The sequence below is a fragment of the Elephas maximus genome, chromosome 23 (genome assembly GCF_024166365.1).
Source record: "Elephas maximus indicus isolate mEleMax1 chromosome 23, mEleMax1 primary haplotype, whole genome shotgun sequence".
NCBI classification, from domain to species: Eukaryota; Metazoa; Chordata; class Mammalia; order Proboscidea; family Elephantidae; genus Elephas; species Elephas maximus.
Genome location: NC_064841.1, coordinates 46,750,690 through 46,766,107, shown reverse-complemented (window position 1 = coordinate 46,766,107; position 15,418 = coordinate 46,750,690). Strand labels below are relative to the sequence as shown.

The following is a 15,418-nucleotide window of genomic DNA, read 5'->3' as shown; positions in this document are numbered from 1 at the left end:
TGTAGGAGTTCTTTATATGTTCTGGATATTAAACCTTTGTCGTATGTATGGTTCCCAAGTATTTTTTCCATTCAGTAGGTTGTTTCCACTTTGTTAATAAAATCCTTTGATGCACAAAAACATAATTTTGAAGAAGTCCAATTTTTTTTTTCTCTTATTGCTTACACGCTAGGTGTCATATCTTAAGAATCCATTGCCAAAAACAAGGTCTTGAAGTTTTATTTGTATGTTTTCTAGTAAGAGTTTTAATGGTTTTAGGTCTTATATTTATGTCATTGATCCATTTTGAGTTAATTTTTGTATATAGTGTGAGGTATGGGACCAGCTTCATTCTTTTGCTTCTGGAGATTGGGATTGGGCTTCCTTTTTTTTTTTTAAATAGAGACCAAAGTTTATTAGTGGTAAGCAGGGGTGGGGGGGAGTGGGAAATGGTGATTATTGCTTATGGAGTAATGAGTTTTGGTTTACAGTAATAGAAAAATCACATTAAGAGTAAGTTTGCACAGCTGATTAATGTAATTGTTGTCTGTAAGTTGTACACCTGTAAAAAGTTAAACTGGCAAAAGTGTGGTAGGTATATTTACACAAAGACAAAAACAAAAGATCTATTGAGGCTGCTTATATCCAACCAAAAACTTCATGAGATTTGTGTTTGTTTGTTTTTCTAATAATATTTTATTGTGTTTTTGGTGGAAGTTTACATAGCAGATTAAGCACCCATTTGACAATTTCTATACAAGTTGTTCAGTGACATTAGTTACATTTTATACAATATGTCCACATTCTCTTTAATTGCATTCTGGTTGTTGCATTTCAGTGCTCTGGTTTCCCTGCCCCCTTTAATGTCTCATCTTTAGAGTAAGTGTTTTAGAGTAAACGTTGGCCTTTTGGTCTCATATAGATGTTTTTTTAATGCAGCACTGTACTCACGGGTAATATCCTTTATTTTGTGTGCCTGTCTGTTATTCCACTAAAGGGTGACCTCAGGAGATAGCTTCTGTTCAAGGTTTAAAGAGTATCTCAGGACAGTAGTCCCAGGGACTCCTCTAATCTCAGCTTGTCCAGTTAAGTCTGGGCTTTTTAAAAGAATTTGAGCTGTGTTCTGCATTTTTCTCCCATTTCATCAGGATCTATCTCTTATGCCCCTAATCAAAATGGTCAGTAGTGGTAGCCAGGTACCATCTATTTCTTCTGATCTCAGGGTAGATGAGGCCGTGGTTCATGTAGGCTATTAGCCCTGTAGACTAGTTTATTCTCGGAGACTTACATTTCTCCTGATAAATGGAGACCAATAGTTGTATCTTAGATGGCTGCTCACAAGCTTTTAAGACCCCAGACACTACTCACCTCACTAGGATGCAGAACATGACCTTTGTGAACTATATGATGCCAGTTGACTGAATTGTCCCATGAGAGTAAGGTCCTAAGCCTTTAAACCCAGAAAACCAGTCTCTGAAGGTATTTGGTTAGTCTGAGAAGTATCTATAACTGTGTCCTGTATAAAATATATGCATGTACACATATTATCTGTACGTACAGATACATATGGATACTTCTATATGTGCACACATATGTACACATCTGTACTTACCCATACATGTATATGCCTATACACATACACATGTGGCCATACACTTATTTTTGGGTTATTGTTGGTGTTGTTGCCAAATTATGTATGTCATATTCTTTAGCACAGACATCCTCTTCTCTTGTGCACTTCTTAGTGCCATTGTTTGCTTTGGTCAAGCTGGGCTCATTACACCCACATTACCAAAAATAACAAGCATCTACAATCTAGAGAGTGATCCTCCCTCCCTCTTCCGCCCATTTCTGGCAACCACCAATGAACATTGGTCTCTGTATATATATCTATTCTCGTCTTATAAGAGTTGGGTTGTACAATATTTGTCCTTGTGTGATTCACTTATTTCAGTTAGCATTATGTCCTCCAGATCCATTCGTGTTATAATATGTTTCGTGGATATATCATTGTTCTTTATGGTTGCATAGTATTCCATTGTATGGAGATGGGGCTTCTTAATAAATAGTGTAGTATATATATCAAATCATTTTTAGCAAAGCTGCATGCCCAGTTGATTTGGTTAGTTCGTGCGTATAAATCGTTTAACATGAAAAGATCAACCAGTCAGTTATTTACTCAATTGATAGGTCAGCTCCAGTGAAATCTAGAAATCTGGATCTAGAAATTATGTTTATAGAGGCCTCCAGAGCCTGCGATTATGTTACTTGTAATCTGTTTAGTGGTTGTCAGTAGCTGCCATCAAGTGGGTCCCTGACTCATGGTAACCCCATGCATAATGGAATGAGACACTGCCTAGTCATGCGCCATTTCCATGATTGGTTACAAATCAAACCCATAGAGTTTCCACTGGCTGATTTTCAGAAGTAGATCACCAGGCTTTTCTTCCTAGTCCATCTTAGTCTGGAAGCTCCGCTGAAATCTGTTCAGCATCATAGCAAGCCTCCACTGCCAGACAGGTGGTGGCTGTGCATGAGGTGTACGGCTGGGAATTGAACCCCGATTTCCCACATAGAAGACGAGAATTCTACCACTGAACCACCAATGCCTCATTCTTCAGTGGTACTTGTTCTTTATTTTGGGGGGGTAGATTTGATGTTTAGAAAATATCCAAAATCATCGAATTTAGACTCTGCAAACTAAGATGAATGATGAAATTGTATATTCTTCTTTTCATTGATCTGTCAATAAATATTTACTGAGCATTTTTGACAATGCATATTAAAAATAAAATTTTTGGAGTCCCTTCTCTGTGGCAGGTACTATATTAGGCATTAGGGATATAATAATGGAGATAAGGTAGTATATCATCCCTGCTCTACTTGTGTTTGTAGTCTAATTCACATATATGAAACATTTATAATGGTTAAAAATACTTAAGATATACCTACTTTTTAGGGTTTCTCAATGTAGCTGCACAGTAAAAAAAAAAAAAAAAAGCACAGTAGACATACGTAAATAGTGTAATATGGAACATAGATAGAGGAATGAATAAAATGTTATGAAAACAGGGAAGGAAGTCATGTAGATAACACTTAACCATATTTAAGCTGATTTCTCACTGCATATTTAGTTAGTTCAAATATATAAAGTGGCTTGTTCTTTTATATTTAGAGGTACTATGCTATTTATTATAAAACAAGATACCATTATTTTTTTTGTTTTAGACCAACTGGTGGGAGTGACAAGTGGACAGCAACAGCTTGTGACTGTCTTTCATTGTACCTAACTGGAGCTGTAGCAACTATAATCATACAGGTGTGTAGTGGGGTAAACTGTTAGAATAGATATGTACTGACTGTGTCGTTGATGTTGTAATCAATTCCGTATATTTTCTTTCTTGTTGAGAAAATAACCACAAACTATTTGGAGTTTTTGGTAACCTTTGTTGGTCTTATCTCAATGTATGATGCCTGTTTGATAATACGTGTACCATAAATGATTGTGTGAATGAATCAGACATTTCTAAAGTAATATTGAATTGGTAATATACATGTTAAAAAAAACATAGGTATGCTAGAGTGCATTTCTGAAGCTTAAGGGTTTGATATTCTTTGAAAAATGGAGTTAGGCTTCTAGTAAAATCATATTATGTAAAAGATGTGTGTGCATCTGTGCACATGTCTGTGTGTGAGTATGAGAAGAGAGGTATATCTTTAGAGAACACATAAATATTCTTTGCCTCTTTCATTTTTTCTAATTTAAATATGTTTTATTGCATTAATAATTACAATATTCCTATATAACTAATTTTTCCATATTACTTCTTTCTGTGTGTAGTTTCTCCAATTTTGTAATTTTTCTATATGAAGCAGAATATATATTTTGTAGTTCTTTCTTTTGCTTTTGGTAGGAAAGAAGGCACACCTTGGAAAATATATTTTGCATCCTAAAATTTGCAAAGAGTTTAGGGGAATAGAGAAACTTAAAACTGGTGGGTTTAGTTTTGTTTTATTTTGGGCTGAAAAGAGAACTTTTCATTCTCTTTTCTTTTTGGGGAGGAGAGAGAGTAATTTCCACCTTAACAGTGAGGTTTTCTTGGGGCACTTCACTAAACAACTATCAGTCCCCTTTGACTGTCTCCCATATTTTTCTATAATGTATATATATACTATACTACTATATATAGTATATATATACACTGTAATACATATATTTAATATATATATGTTTAATTTATAAGAATATTTCACTTTCTGTGTCTCATATTTACTCTTAAATCACTCCAGGAAAAGAACACAATGTGGCCATTACCTGTGAAAATTTTCTGCAGAGATGAAAAAGGAGAACGCGTTGATGTTTCCAGATATTTGATTAAAAAGGGTTTGGCTTTGAGGGAACAAAGGTATAGACTATTTTGCGGGGGGAGCGTGGGATCTGTTTATGATGGAGACTTCTTAATTACCTGCTTAAATCTCTATATATCTGTCTGCTTTCAAACCTGAATTACAATTTGTTTGCTCTTAAAGATGATTTATAAACTAATCCTCAGGAACAAGCTCAGAAACAAATTTCTTCAGGATTGCTCATTTCTTTATTTAGGCCTAGCAGCTCTTGCATACTTAAACCCCTACTGAGATACTTGCTTTTATAGTTTCCCTTTGACATTTTCACTCTAACCCAAAGAGAAAATTATACAGTTGGTACCAGATTTGAAGTGGCCCCTGGTGCCACAAATGGTTAAGTGCTCAACTACTAGCCTAAAGGTTGGCGGTTCAAACTCACTCAGAGACACCTTGGAAGACAGGCCTAGCAACCTATTTCTGAAAGGAATTGCCATGAGTCAAAATTGACTTGATGGTAGCCACCGCCAACAACAACAACCAGATCTGAGCCCTTTTACATCCTTTGCTCCGATGGAAGTGTTTAACCTTTGTGTTGGAAATTCTAATAGATATATACCAAAATCTATTTATATGAAACAAAAATGAGTAGGAAAAAAGTAATTGAACAATACTTGCATATAATGATTCTTTCAGGTACTACGTTTGAGGTTTCAGTCCCGTAGCCCAAGGGAAGAAAGATCAAGATAGTGCTGAAGCTCTCTGTTGTTGTTAGGTGCCATTGAGCTGGTTCCGAATCGTAGCGACCCCTTGTACAACAATAAAATACTGCCCAGCCCTGAGCCATCCTCACAATCATTGCTATGCTTGAGCCCATCATCGGAGCTACTGTTAGTCCATCTCATTGAGGTTCTTTCTCTTTCGCTTACCCTCTGCTTTACCAAGCACGATGTCCTTCTTCAGGGACTGTCCCTCCTGATAAAATGTCCAAACTATGTGAGACAAAGTCTCGCCATTCTTGCTTCTAAGGAGTATTCTGGATGTACTTCTTCCAAGACAGACTTTTTTGTTCTTCTGGCAGTCCATGATATATTCAGTATTCTTTACCAACACTATAATTCAAAGGCATCAATTCTTTTTCAGTCTTCCTTATTCATTGTCCAGCTTTACATGCGTGACCAAAAAAAAAAAGAAAAAAACCCATTGCCTTCGAGTCGATTCCAACTCTTAGTGACCTTGTGGGACAGGGTAGAACTCTCCCATAGAGTTTCCAAGGAAATCCTGGTGGATTCGAACTGCCAATCTCTTAACCACTACGCCACCAGGTTTTCCCTACATGAGGTGATTGAAAAATACCATGGCTTGGGTCAGGTGCACTTTATTCCTCAAAATGACAACTTTGCTTTTTAACAACTTGAAAGAGATCTTTTACAGCAGATTTACCCAGTGCAATATGTCATTTGATTTCTTGACTGCTGCTTCCATGGGTGTTGATTGTGGATCCAAGTAAAGTGAAATCCTTGACAACTTCACTGTTTTCTCCGTTTATCATGATGTTGCTTATTGGTCCAGTTGTGAAACTTTTTGCTTTCTTTATATTGAAGTGTAATCCATACTGAAGGCTGTAGTCTCTGATTTTCATCAGTAAGTGCTCCAAGTCCTCTTCACTTTCATCAAGCAAGGTTGTGTCATGTGCATATAAAAAAACATATAGCAGGTTGTTAATGAGTCTTCTTCCAGTGCTGATGCCACAATCTTCTTCATATAGTCCAGCTTCTGGGCTTGTTTGCTCAGTGTACAGATTGAATAAGTATGGTGAAAGGGTATAATCTTGACACACACCTTCCCTAATTTTAAACCATGCAGTGTCCCTTAATTCTGTTTGAATGACTGCCTCTTGGTCTATTTGCAGGTTCCTCATGAGCACAATTAAGTGTACTGGAATTCCAGTTCTTCACAATGTCATCCATAATTTGTTATGATCCATACAGTCAAATGCCTTTGCGTATAGTCAGTAAAACACAGGTAAATATCTGGTATTCTCTGCTTTGAGCAAAGATCCATTTGATATCAGCAGTGATATTTCTCGTTCTTTGTCCCCTTCTGAATCTGCCTGAATTTCTGGCAGTTCCCTGTCAATGTACTGCTGCAATCGCTTTTGAATTATCTTCAGCACAATTTCACTTATGTGTGATATTAATGATATTGTTCAGTAATTTTCACATTCTGTTGGATCACCTTTGTTTGGAATGGACACAGATATGGATCTCTTCTAGTCGGTTTCTGAGGCAGCTGTCTTCAAAATTTCTTGGCATAGACAGTGAGCACCTCCAGCATTGCATCTGTTTGCCGAAGCATCTGAACTGATATTCCGCCAATTACTGGAGCCTCGTTTTTAGCAAGAGCCCTCAGTGGAGCTTGGACTTCTTCCTTCAGTACTGTCAATTCTTGATTATATGCTACCTCCTGAACGTTGACCGGTTCTTTTTGGTACAGTGACTGTGTATTCCTTCCATCGTCTTTTGATGCTTCCTGCCTGTTTCAGTATTTTGCACATGAAATCCTTCACTATTGCAATTCAAAGCTTGAATTTTTTTCGTCAGTTCTTTCAGCTTGAGAAATGTCGAGCGTGTTCTTCCCTTTTAGTTTTCTAATTCCAGGTCTTTGCACCTTTCATTATAATACTATGTCTTCTCAAGCTGCCCTCTGAAATCCTCTGTTCAACTCTTTTATTTCATCATTTCTTCTATTCGCTTTAGCTGCTCTGCATTCAAGAGCAAGTTTCAGTCTGTTCTGACGTCCATTTTGGTCTTTTTTTTTTTTTCCTGTCTTTTTAATGACCTTTAGCTTTCATCATGTATGATGTATTTGCTGTCACCCTACAAATTTTCTGGTCTTCTGTCATTAGTGTCCAATATGTCAAATCTGTTTTTGAAATGGTGTCTAAATTCAGGTGGGACGTACTCAAGGCCAGAGATGGCGTGTTAGGATTTTGTAAGACGAACGACTGCTTCATTGCAAACGCCTTTTTCAACAACATAAACTGCGACTATACACGTGGACCTCACCGGATGGAATACACAGGAATCAAATCAACTACATCTGTGGAAAGGAAAGATGGAGAAGCTCAATATCAGCAGTTAGAACAAGGCCAGGGGCCAGATACAGAACAGACTGTGAATTGCTCATATGCAAGTTCAGCTTGATGCTGAAGAAAATTACAAGTCCTGTAGCCCTAGTTTACTCTTTTATCTATCTTTCCAGCTGTAGAGAGATATTGGAATTGCAAATAGATGTTCCAAATAGCCACTTTGTACCATGCATGGCCAGATCTCCTTAGATGTCTACTGTCAAAAAAAGAACTCCTGAAAGGAAATACATTGGTCATGTTCTAGCTATGAATTATAGCAGAATTATAGCAGATTTTGTTTCTTAAAATGAAAATTACTTTAAATTATGACTTCCTTATTATTCTCTTTCCATTTCATCAGGACTAGGGTCCTGGTCCAAATAAAGATCTTTAATTATACCTTGCCTTATTTGGACCAGGACCCCAGTCCTGATGAAATGGGAGAATGAGAAATAGGCAATAAAGTGGGACATAAGGTAGTTGGCTAGGTATAATAGGTGTTGACTCAGTTGCCTGGCCACTAACATAAGCTAGGTTCTACATCTTTAATCCTGTTTGTGTTTCTCTTGGGGCCTTTAGGCCAAAGCAATTTCTTGATAAAAGAAACGTTAAACTGAAACATGCTAGAGACATTAATACTACTTAGATTGTCTGCCACGTGTTGTGATGCACTTTAGTGCTTTTACAGCACTAAAACTAATTGCTGTCTTAAGGCTAGGATGGGTGGGGGGATGTAGTTGAGGAATTATGTAGCTATTTCATTAATGTCTATATCCTTTTAAAGGAAAAATACAGAAGATTAGAAGAAACAAAAATCTATAATTCTAATATCAGAACATAACCAATGTTAATATTTCCTTCTAGGACTTCTTTTTTACAGTAGACATACTTATTTTTTAAAAGGGAATAACATGAAATTAAAAAAAATGGAGCAAATATAACATGTTACCTCTAATACCTAATATTTGAATAGCTTCTTATTGTTTTTTAAAGAACTCATTACCTTTATTTTATAAGTGTTGGTAACTTGCCACACGTATATGTTGTATCTATGGACTAAATTAGAATCAGTTTGAGGGTGTTGTATTTCTCAAAAAATCTAGTTCATTGTCCAGTACTTGGCATATGCTTATTATGAGGTTTTAAGAATGAATAAAAGGTCGGCAGTTCAAATCCGCCAGGTGCTCCTTGGAAACTCTATGGGGCAGTTCTACTGTGTCCTATAGGTTCGACTCGACGGCAGTGGGTTTTTTTGTAATGGGTAAGAATGAATAGCATGTGAATATGGGATAGTAAGTTAAAGCATTCAAGTGAAATTATATTGCTTTTTTGTATCAATGTCATTCATAATTTAAAATAATTTTCATTATAACTTACATTATGCTCATTTTCATGTAACACATTAGTATATCCTAGACTAGAACATTTTCTTTAAATTTCAAGTATATTTGAAGGATTCTTTTTATATTGTTTTCCCGAGAATTTTATGTTTGCTTTTATGTTTAGTTTTTTTTTTATATTACAGAATTAATAAATTACATAACAGTGATTCATTCTCTGAGAAGTCTCTCAAAATCTCCCTGGAACATGAAGGTTCAGGAGTTACTAAGTGTATTAAAGTTAACTGTGACACTGACAAAAAAGCTGCTCATAGCAGTGAACACAAGTTGTGTGAGTTTAAGGAGAAAATTCTAGAACCAAGAACCACTGGATGCTATAAACCACCAGCTATTCCTAACATGAAAGTATTTGAGGCAATAGTCAGCTGCATTGGTGATGATGGAACTATCTTTGTAGTACCTAAATTATCAGGTAAGATCTTTTATGTTACATAGGATTAGTCAGAAAAAGTAGTAGCTACACCAGTTCTCCAGTAAGATGGACATGGGTCAAAATAACATTAAGCAAGTATTTGACCTTTTTGAATCTCAGTTTCATAGGGTTGTTGTGAGGGTTAAATGAAATAGCATATGCAAAGTGCTTTTCATTATGCCCAGCACATAAAAATCATTTATTGAGTTATTATTATAATGTAGCGATGTGGTATGTATTATGTAGCACAGTGATTAAGAGCTGTGCTGCTAACCAAAAGGTTGGCAGTTCGAATCCACCAGCAGCTCCTTGGAAACCATATGGGGCAGTACCTTTAAGTTTGATCTGAGTCAGAGTCGACTCTACGGCAGTGAGTTTAATTTGGTTTTTTTCTTCTTGGTGTAAGAATTTGGAATTTCCATTTTGAGTATTATATCAGATTAAGTACCTTGAAGAAACATCCCAAAGTCAGGTAAAATGCTGAAAAATATTTGTAATATATAAATACATATATTTTTCCCCTAAATTAATATTTACTGAGATGGCTTGAAAGTAGAGACTATACTAAGCTAAAAGTAGACACCTAAACTACCTTTTAAAGAGTTATTTTAAAATATATATCATAAATATAAGATACAACATAAAAGTATTATTTAAATAATATTTAAATGAATAGCCATGTACATATTACCCAGGATTACAGAGAGCTTCAGCAGTACCTTAGAAGACCTGTGTGCCCCTACTTAGTAATGCTGCTCTTACCATCCAAGACAACTTTCCTGAATTTTTTATCATATTTTGTTTTTCTTTATAGTTTACCACCTATGTGTGTATCCCTGAATAAATTGTTTAGTTTTTCCATCTTTCAAATTTTATATAAATAGAACCAAAATGTACATATTCTTTTTTGACTTTTCACCCAAAATGTTCAGGATTCATTTACCTTGATACATCTAACTGTATGTCATTCATTTTTAGGAATGAATGGTATTTCATTGAATGATTATATCTCAGTTTATTTACCCATTCCACTATTGATGGGCATTTATGCTATTTCTAGATTTTCACAATTACAAAAAATGATGTTAGTAACATTCTTGTACTTGTTTCTTGATAAAAAAAAATTGATACACATAGGCAATTTTTTTTCTAGGATAGATATCCAGTGAGCAGAATTGATGCATTATTTAAGATTATGTGTGTGTGGTCACATCTTCTATATAGTACCAGATTGTTTTTCAAAGTAGTTTATAACATTATACACTCCTCACTAGCAACACACGAGAATTCCCATTGCTTCACATCCTTGCTAACTCTCGCTTGATGTTGCTAGACTTTTTGATTTTTGTCAGTCTAGTGGGCGTGAAACTGTATGTCAGTGTGGCTTTAACTTGTATTACGTTGTTTACTTATCATGTTGAGTATCTTATATTTGCATCATTTGTATTCCCACTTTTATGGAATATCTTTCCATGTTGTTTGCTCATTTTCCATTAGGTTCTTGATTTCTGATTCATAGTTCTTAATATATCCTAGATGCTTATCCTTTCTTGGTTTTATGTGTAGCAAATCTAACTTGTCTTTTTGAGATTTCTGGATGAATGTTGTTAAGTGGCATTGAAATGGTTCCAACTCATAGCGGCCCTATGTACAGCAAAACAGTGAATAAAACCAAAAAAAAAAAAAGCAAACCTATTGCCATCCAGTTGATTCCAACTCACAGCAACCCTATAGGACAGAGTAGAATTGCCCCCATGGAGTTCCTAAGGAGTGGCTGGTAGACTTGAACTGCCAGCCTTTTTGTTACAGCAGCCTGAGCTCTTAAGCATTGTGCCAGTAGGGCTCTGAGCCATAAATAGAAAGTCTTATTCTTAATGTGATTGTATTAGTCTTCTTGTTTCTTTATTTTTTGTTTTGTCTGCTTGTTTTTGGTTTTTGTATCTTACATAAATTCTTCTTTATTATGAGATCAGGAAGACATTCCACCATATGATTTTGTAAAATGTTCATAATTTTGCTTTTTGCATTAAACCTTTTACTCCATCCTGGTATTGATTTTTGGGTGTGTATGTTTTAGTTTTTTTTATGATAAAGAGATGCAGTTTATTTATATTCATGTGTTTAATCAATTGTTAAAACCATTTACTTAATATTCCACACATTCCCCACTGATTTATCATGTCACCTTTGTCAAAAATCAAGTTTCCATATAGGTATGAGTTGTTTTTGAGCTCTCTATTCTGTTTTATTGCTCTATTTGTCTGTACCTGCACCAGTACCACAATTTCTTTCCTAGTATAGCTTATACAATATTGTAATATGTATACAATTTATTTACTCCATAGTCTATAAAACTTGAAATCTCTTGGGGCCTGTCTACCTGTCTTGGTCATCTTTAGGAATATTTTGGGTCTTTAGCTCTAAATCATATGCTTTCTTCACTATACCTGTTGTTCTTATGTGATACACTGTGTGCAAAGTGTCGCAAGATGAAAAAGATTAGAAATCAGGAAGGAAAACTTTTTGAGAAACGCCTGAACACCTCTGGCTTTGGAAATATAGATAGAAAAAAATAAGAAATCAGTATACATTTTTAAAGGTAAAAACTTCAAGGGAGGATAAGGAAAGAACTTGTACAAAGATCGGCCTAAATAAGAAAAAGGAGTCCAGCTTGTTCAGAAGTGATGAAATTTAGTAAGAATAAATAAAGAAGCTTGCATGTGATGATTATAATTGACAGGAAGCCATTATAAGTCATTGAGTGTTTTAGTATATCAGAACCTGCCACCTGTGATTTTTTCTCCTCATCACCATTCAGATATATTTATGAATCTATAAACCTTGGGATCCTTAATGTAAAAATCTCTGTTTTTTTTTTTTTTTGCACGCTACCTCCAGCAATGATACATGTGATTGATAGAATCTAAAAACTCTTTTATGGAATACTTCATGTTCCTTTTTTTTTTTTTCTACTGAGTCATTAGTTCCATTTTCTGAACATCCTAAGTACTCCCCCAACATGGAAGAAAAGCAGTATGGGACTGGTCGCTAAATCAGCTCTTAGAAGGTTCAGGATTAGCAGAAATTGAGCTGCCTTCCACCACCTTGTCTCTCTTATTTTCCCCACATTGACCTAAGAATGGAGGTAGTCCAGGTTTTTAAGGCCTGGCACTTACACAATTTTGGAGGCTCTCTAAGAAGAAGAATACAAAGGTTTATATTTCTTTAGAATGAGAAAAGAAACCATAAGAAATTATTGAAGATGCAGGTCTGTTTGGAATATTTAGGTTCTTCCTGAGACCTCTTTAAACTTATGTGTAAATGCTTCCTGACTATAACCTGAGCCTGTCCAAAATATTCTATAACTCACAGAAACTCTAGCAATCACAGGACTTAAACTTTATTAGGTCTGTAGTAAATATATCTATGGATAAAGGTATGGTAGCTATGAATTTGCTGAAATTTTTCTCTCAGTTTATTTTATTTCCTAAATACTATTTATTCATTTTAAAAACAATCTGTGCAATTCACTATTCTGGGATAATCGAATGATTCTTGAGACCTCCAGCAGTAATGCTTACTGCAAAAGCTGCTTGACATGTATAAATGATCATAGCTATAATTTATTTACCATTATATGCCAGGCAATGTGCTAGATGCCTTACATTTAATCCTTACCGCACTACTGATAATACCCAAAAAAAACCCAAACCCGTTGCCATCGAGTCGATTCCAACTCATAGCGACCCTATAGGAGAGAGTAGAACTGCCCCATAGAGTTTCCAAGGAGTCCCTGACAGATTCGAACTGCTGACCCTTTGGTTAGCGGCTGTAGCACTTAACCACTACACCACCACTGATAATAGAGGTTGGTATAATTATATGCAGTTTACATAAGACTAAACAGTTATGGAGGTAAAGGAGCTACCCAAGGTCACACAACCGATGTGGTAGAACTGGTATGGGAACTGACTCCATAGCTTGCGTTCTGTGGTATCAATTATGGGGAGATATATTTACTGTATACATAATGGGCCAATTAGCAGTAGGTAGCAAAATTAGAATTAGCATTTTATATCCCTAACATTATGCTGTACCCATAACCCATAAAGAACACATAACTTATGTTCAATTTTATCTAAGTGTACTGTCAAATTGACATTATCTTAAATTGATCGTTCTTTTATATTAGGCCATCTGGTATGTTTAGAGTTTTTTATGAAATTTCCACTCTCAAAATAGTGCTTATGTTTGTAATCAGAGATCAGAGTAATTATTTATAAGTCAACAGTATATTTTTTGAAACATAAAAGCTACTGACTAGAGTTTTATTAAAGCTCTATTATATGGGGGCTAATTTTTAATTCCTTATTATATAAGTTACGAACTTCTTAAAGATTAGTGATAACTTCATATTGAAAAGTAGAAAGGAATTTTTCTTGAATGCTGTATATTTTTGATAATTCCTTTTTTTTTTCCAGAATTTCAGCTAATAAAAATGATGAGTGAAATTCAAAATAATTTTAAATGCCTTGGTCTTTTGGAGCCCTATTTCTGGAAAAAAGGAGAAGCCTGTGCAGTAAGAGGATCAGATACTATGTGGTATCGAGGCAAGGTAATAGAAGTTGTTGGTGGCACTATTAGGGTGAGTCTGATATTCTTTTGTGACTATTCTAAGGCTAAATGGTCTTTTGATTCTAAAATACAAAAATTTGATTAAAACATCTTTTTTAATTTTTTTTATTGTACTTTAGATGAAGGCTTACAGAACAAACTAGTTTCTCATTAAACAGTCACCACACACACATTATTCTGTAATATTGGTTAATAACCCCATGACATGTCAGCACTCTCCCTTCTCAACCTTAGGTTCCCTATTACCAGCTTTCTTGTTCCCTCCTGCCTCCTATTCCCTGCCCTTGGGCTGGTGTGCCCCTTTAGTCTTGTTTTGTTTTATGGGCCTGTCCAGTCTTTGGCTGAAAGGTGAACCTCAGGAGTGAGTTCATTATTGAACTGAAAGTGTGTCAGGGGACCATACTCTCAGGGTTTCTCCAATCTCTTGTCAGGCCAGCAAGCCTGGTGTTTTTTTTTTGTTTGTTTGTTTGTTTTTGTTTTTTTTTTTTGAGTTAGAATTTTGTTCTACATTTTTCCCCAGTCTGTCCAGGATGCTCTTGTGATCCTTGTCAGAGCAGTCAGTGGTGGTAGCCAGGCACCATCTAGTTGTACTGGACTCAGTCTGCTGGAGGCCGTGGTAGATGTGGTCCATTAGTCCTTTGGACTAATCTTACCCTTGTATCTTTAATTCTGTTCATTATTCATTGCTCCCGAAGGGATGAGACCAGTGGAGTATCCTAGATGGCTGCTCACAGGCTTTTAAGACCCCAGCTGCTACTCGTCAAAGTAGAATGTAGAATCTTTTCTTTATAAATTACACTATGCAAATAGAGCTAGATGTTCCTTGAGACCGTGACTCCCACAGTCCTCAGCCCAGCAATTCGGTCCCTCAGGGAGTTTGGATGTGTCTATGGAGCTTCCATGACCTTGCCTTGTACAAGTTGTGCTGGCTTCCCCAGTATCGTGTACTGTCTTACCCTTCACCAGAGTTACCACTTATCTCTTGTCTGTTTAGTGTTTTTGATTAAAACATCTTTTAATAAATTCATTAGTTTAGGAAAACCAGTCAGATGCATTAAACTTTTATTTGTAATAAGAATTTTCTGTTTTGTTTTCAAATACATTCAGTAACCCTAATAGCCAAAAACTATTTGCAGATAGAGATTTGGCCACTGATACTTTAATGAATAGACCACTGATTCATAATTAGTATCCTTATTTGCATACAGAGTGTAAAATAAAACAACCTGTTTTCTATTAAGTTAAATATCGCTGTAGGAAATTTGAGGACCCCTGGTGGCACAGTAGTTAGGTGCTCGGCTGCTAACCAAAAGGTCAGTGGTTGAAACTCACCAGCCACTTCATGGGAAAAAGATGTGGCAGTCTGCTTCTGTAAAGATTACAGCCTTGGAAACCCTTTGGGGCAGTTCTCCTCTGTCCTTTAGGATTGCTATGAGTCGGAATCAACTGGACAACGGGTTTATGGCTATAGGAAATTTGTAAGGTCCAGCTAATTGTCTCAGGAATGGGGCTACTTTT

At 35.8% G+C, this 15,418-nt stretch overlaps 1 protein-coding gene across 1 annotated transcript in view; it reads left to right on the top strand.

Moving 5' to 3' along the window:
* RNF17 (ring finger protein 17) overlaps window positions 1-15,418 on the top strand; it is a 224,083-nt gene that overhangs the window by 158,788 nt on the left and 49,877 nt on the right. The window contains exons 23-26 of the mRNA XM_049867103.1: window positions 3,208-3,298; window positions 4,270-4,385; window positions 8,979-9,265; window positions 13,747-13,910. Of these exons, the coding sequence (XP_049723060.1) occupies window positions 3,208-3,298; window positions 4,270-4,385; window positions 8,979-9,265; window positions 13,747-13,910 (658 nt within the window). The remainder of the gene's footprint in view (window positions 1-3,207; window positions 3,299-4,269; window positions 4,386-8,978; window positions 9,266-13,746; window positions 13,911-15,418) is intronic.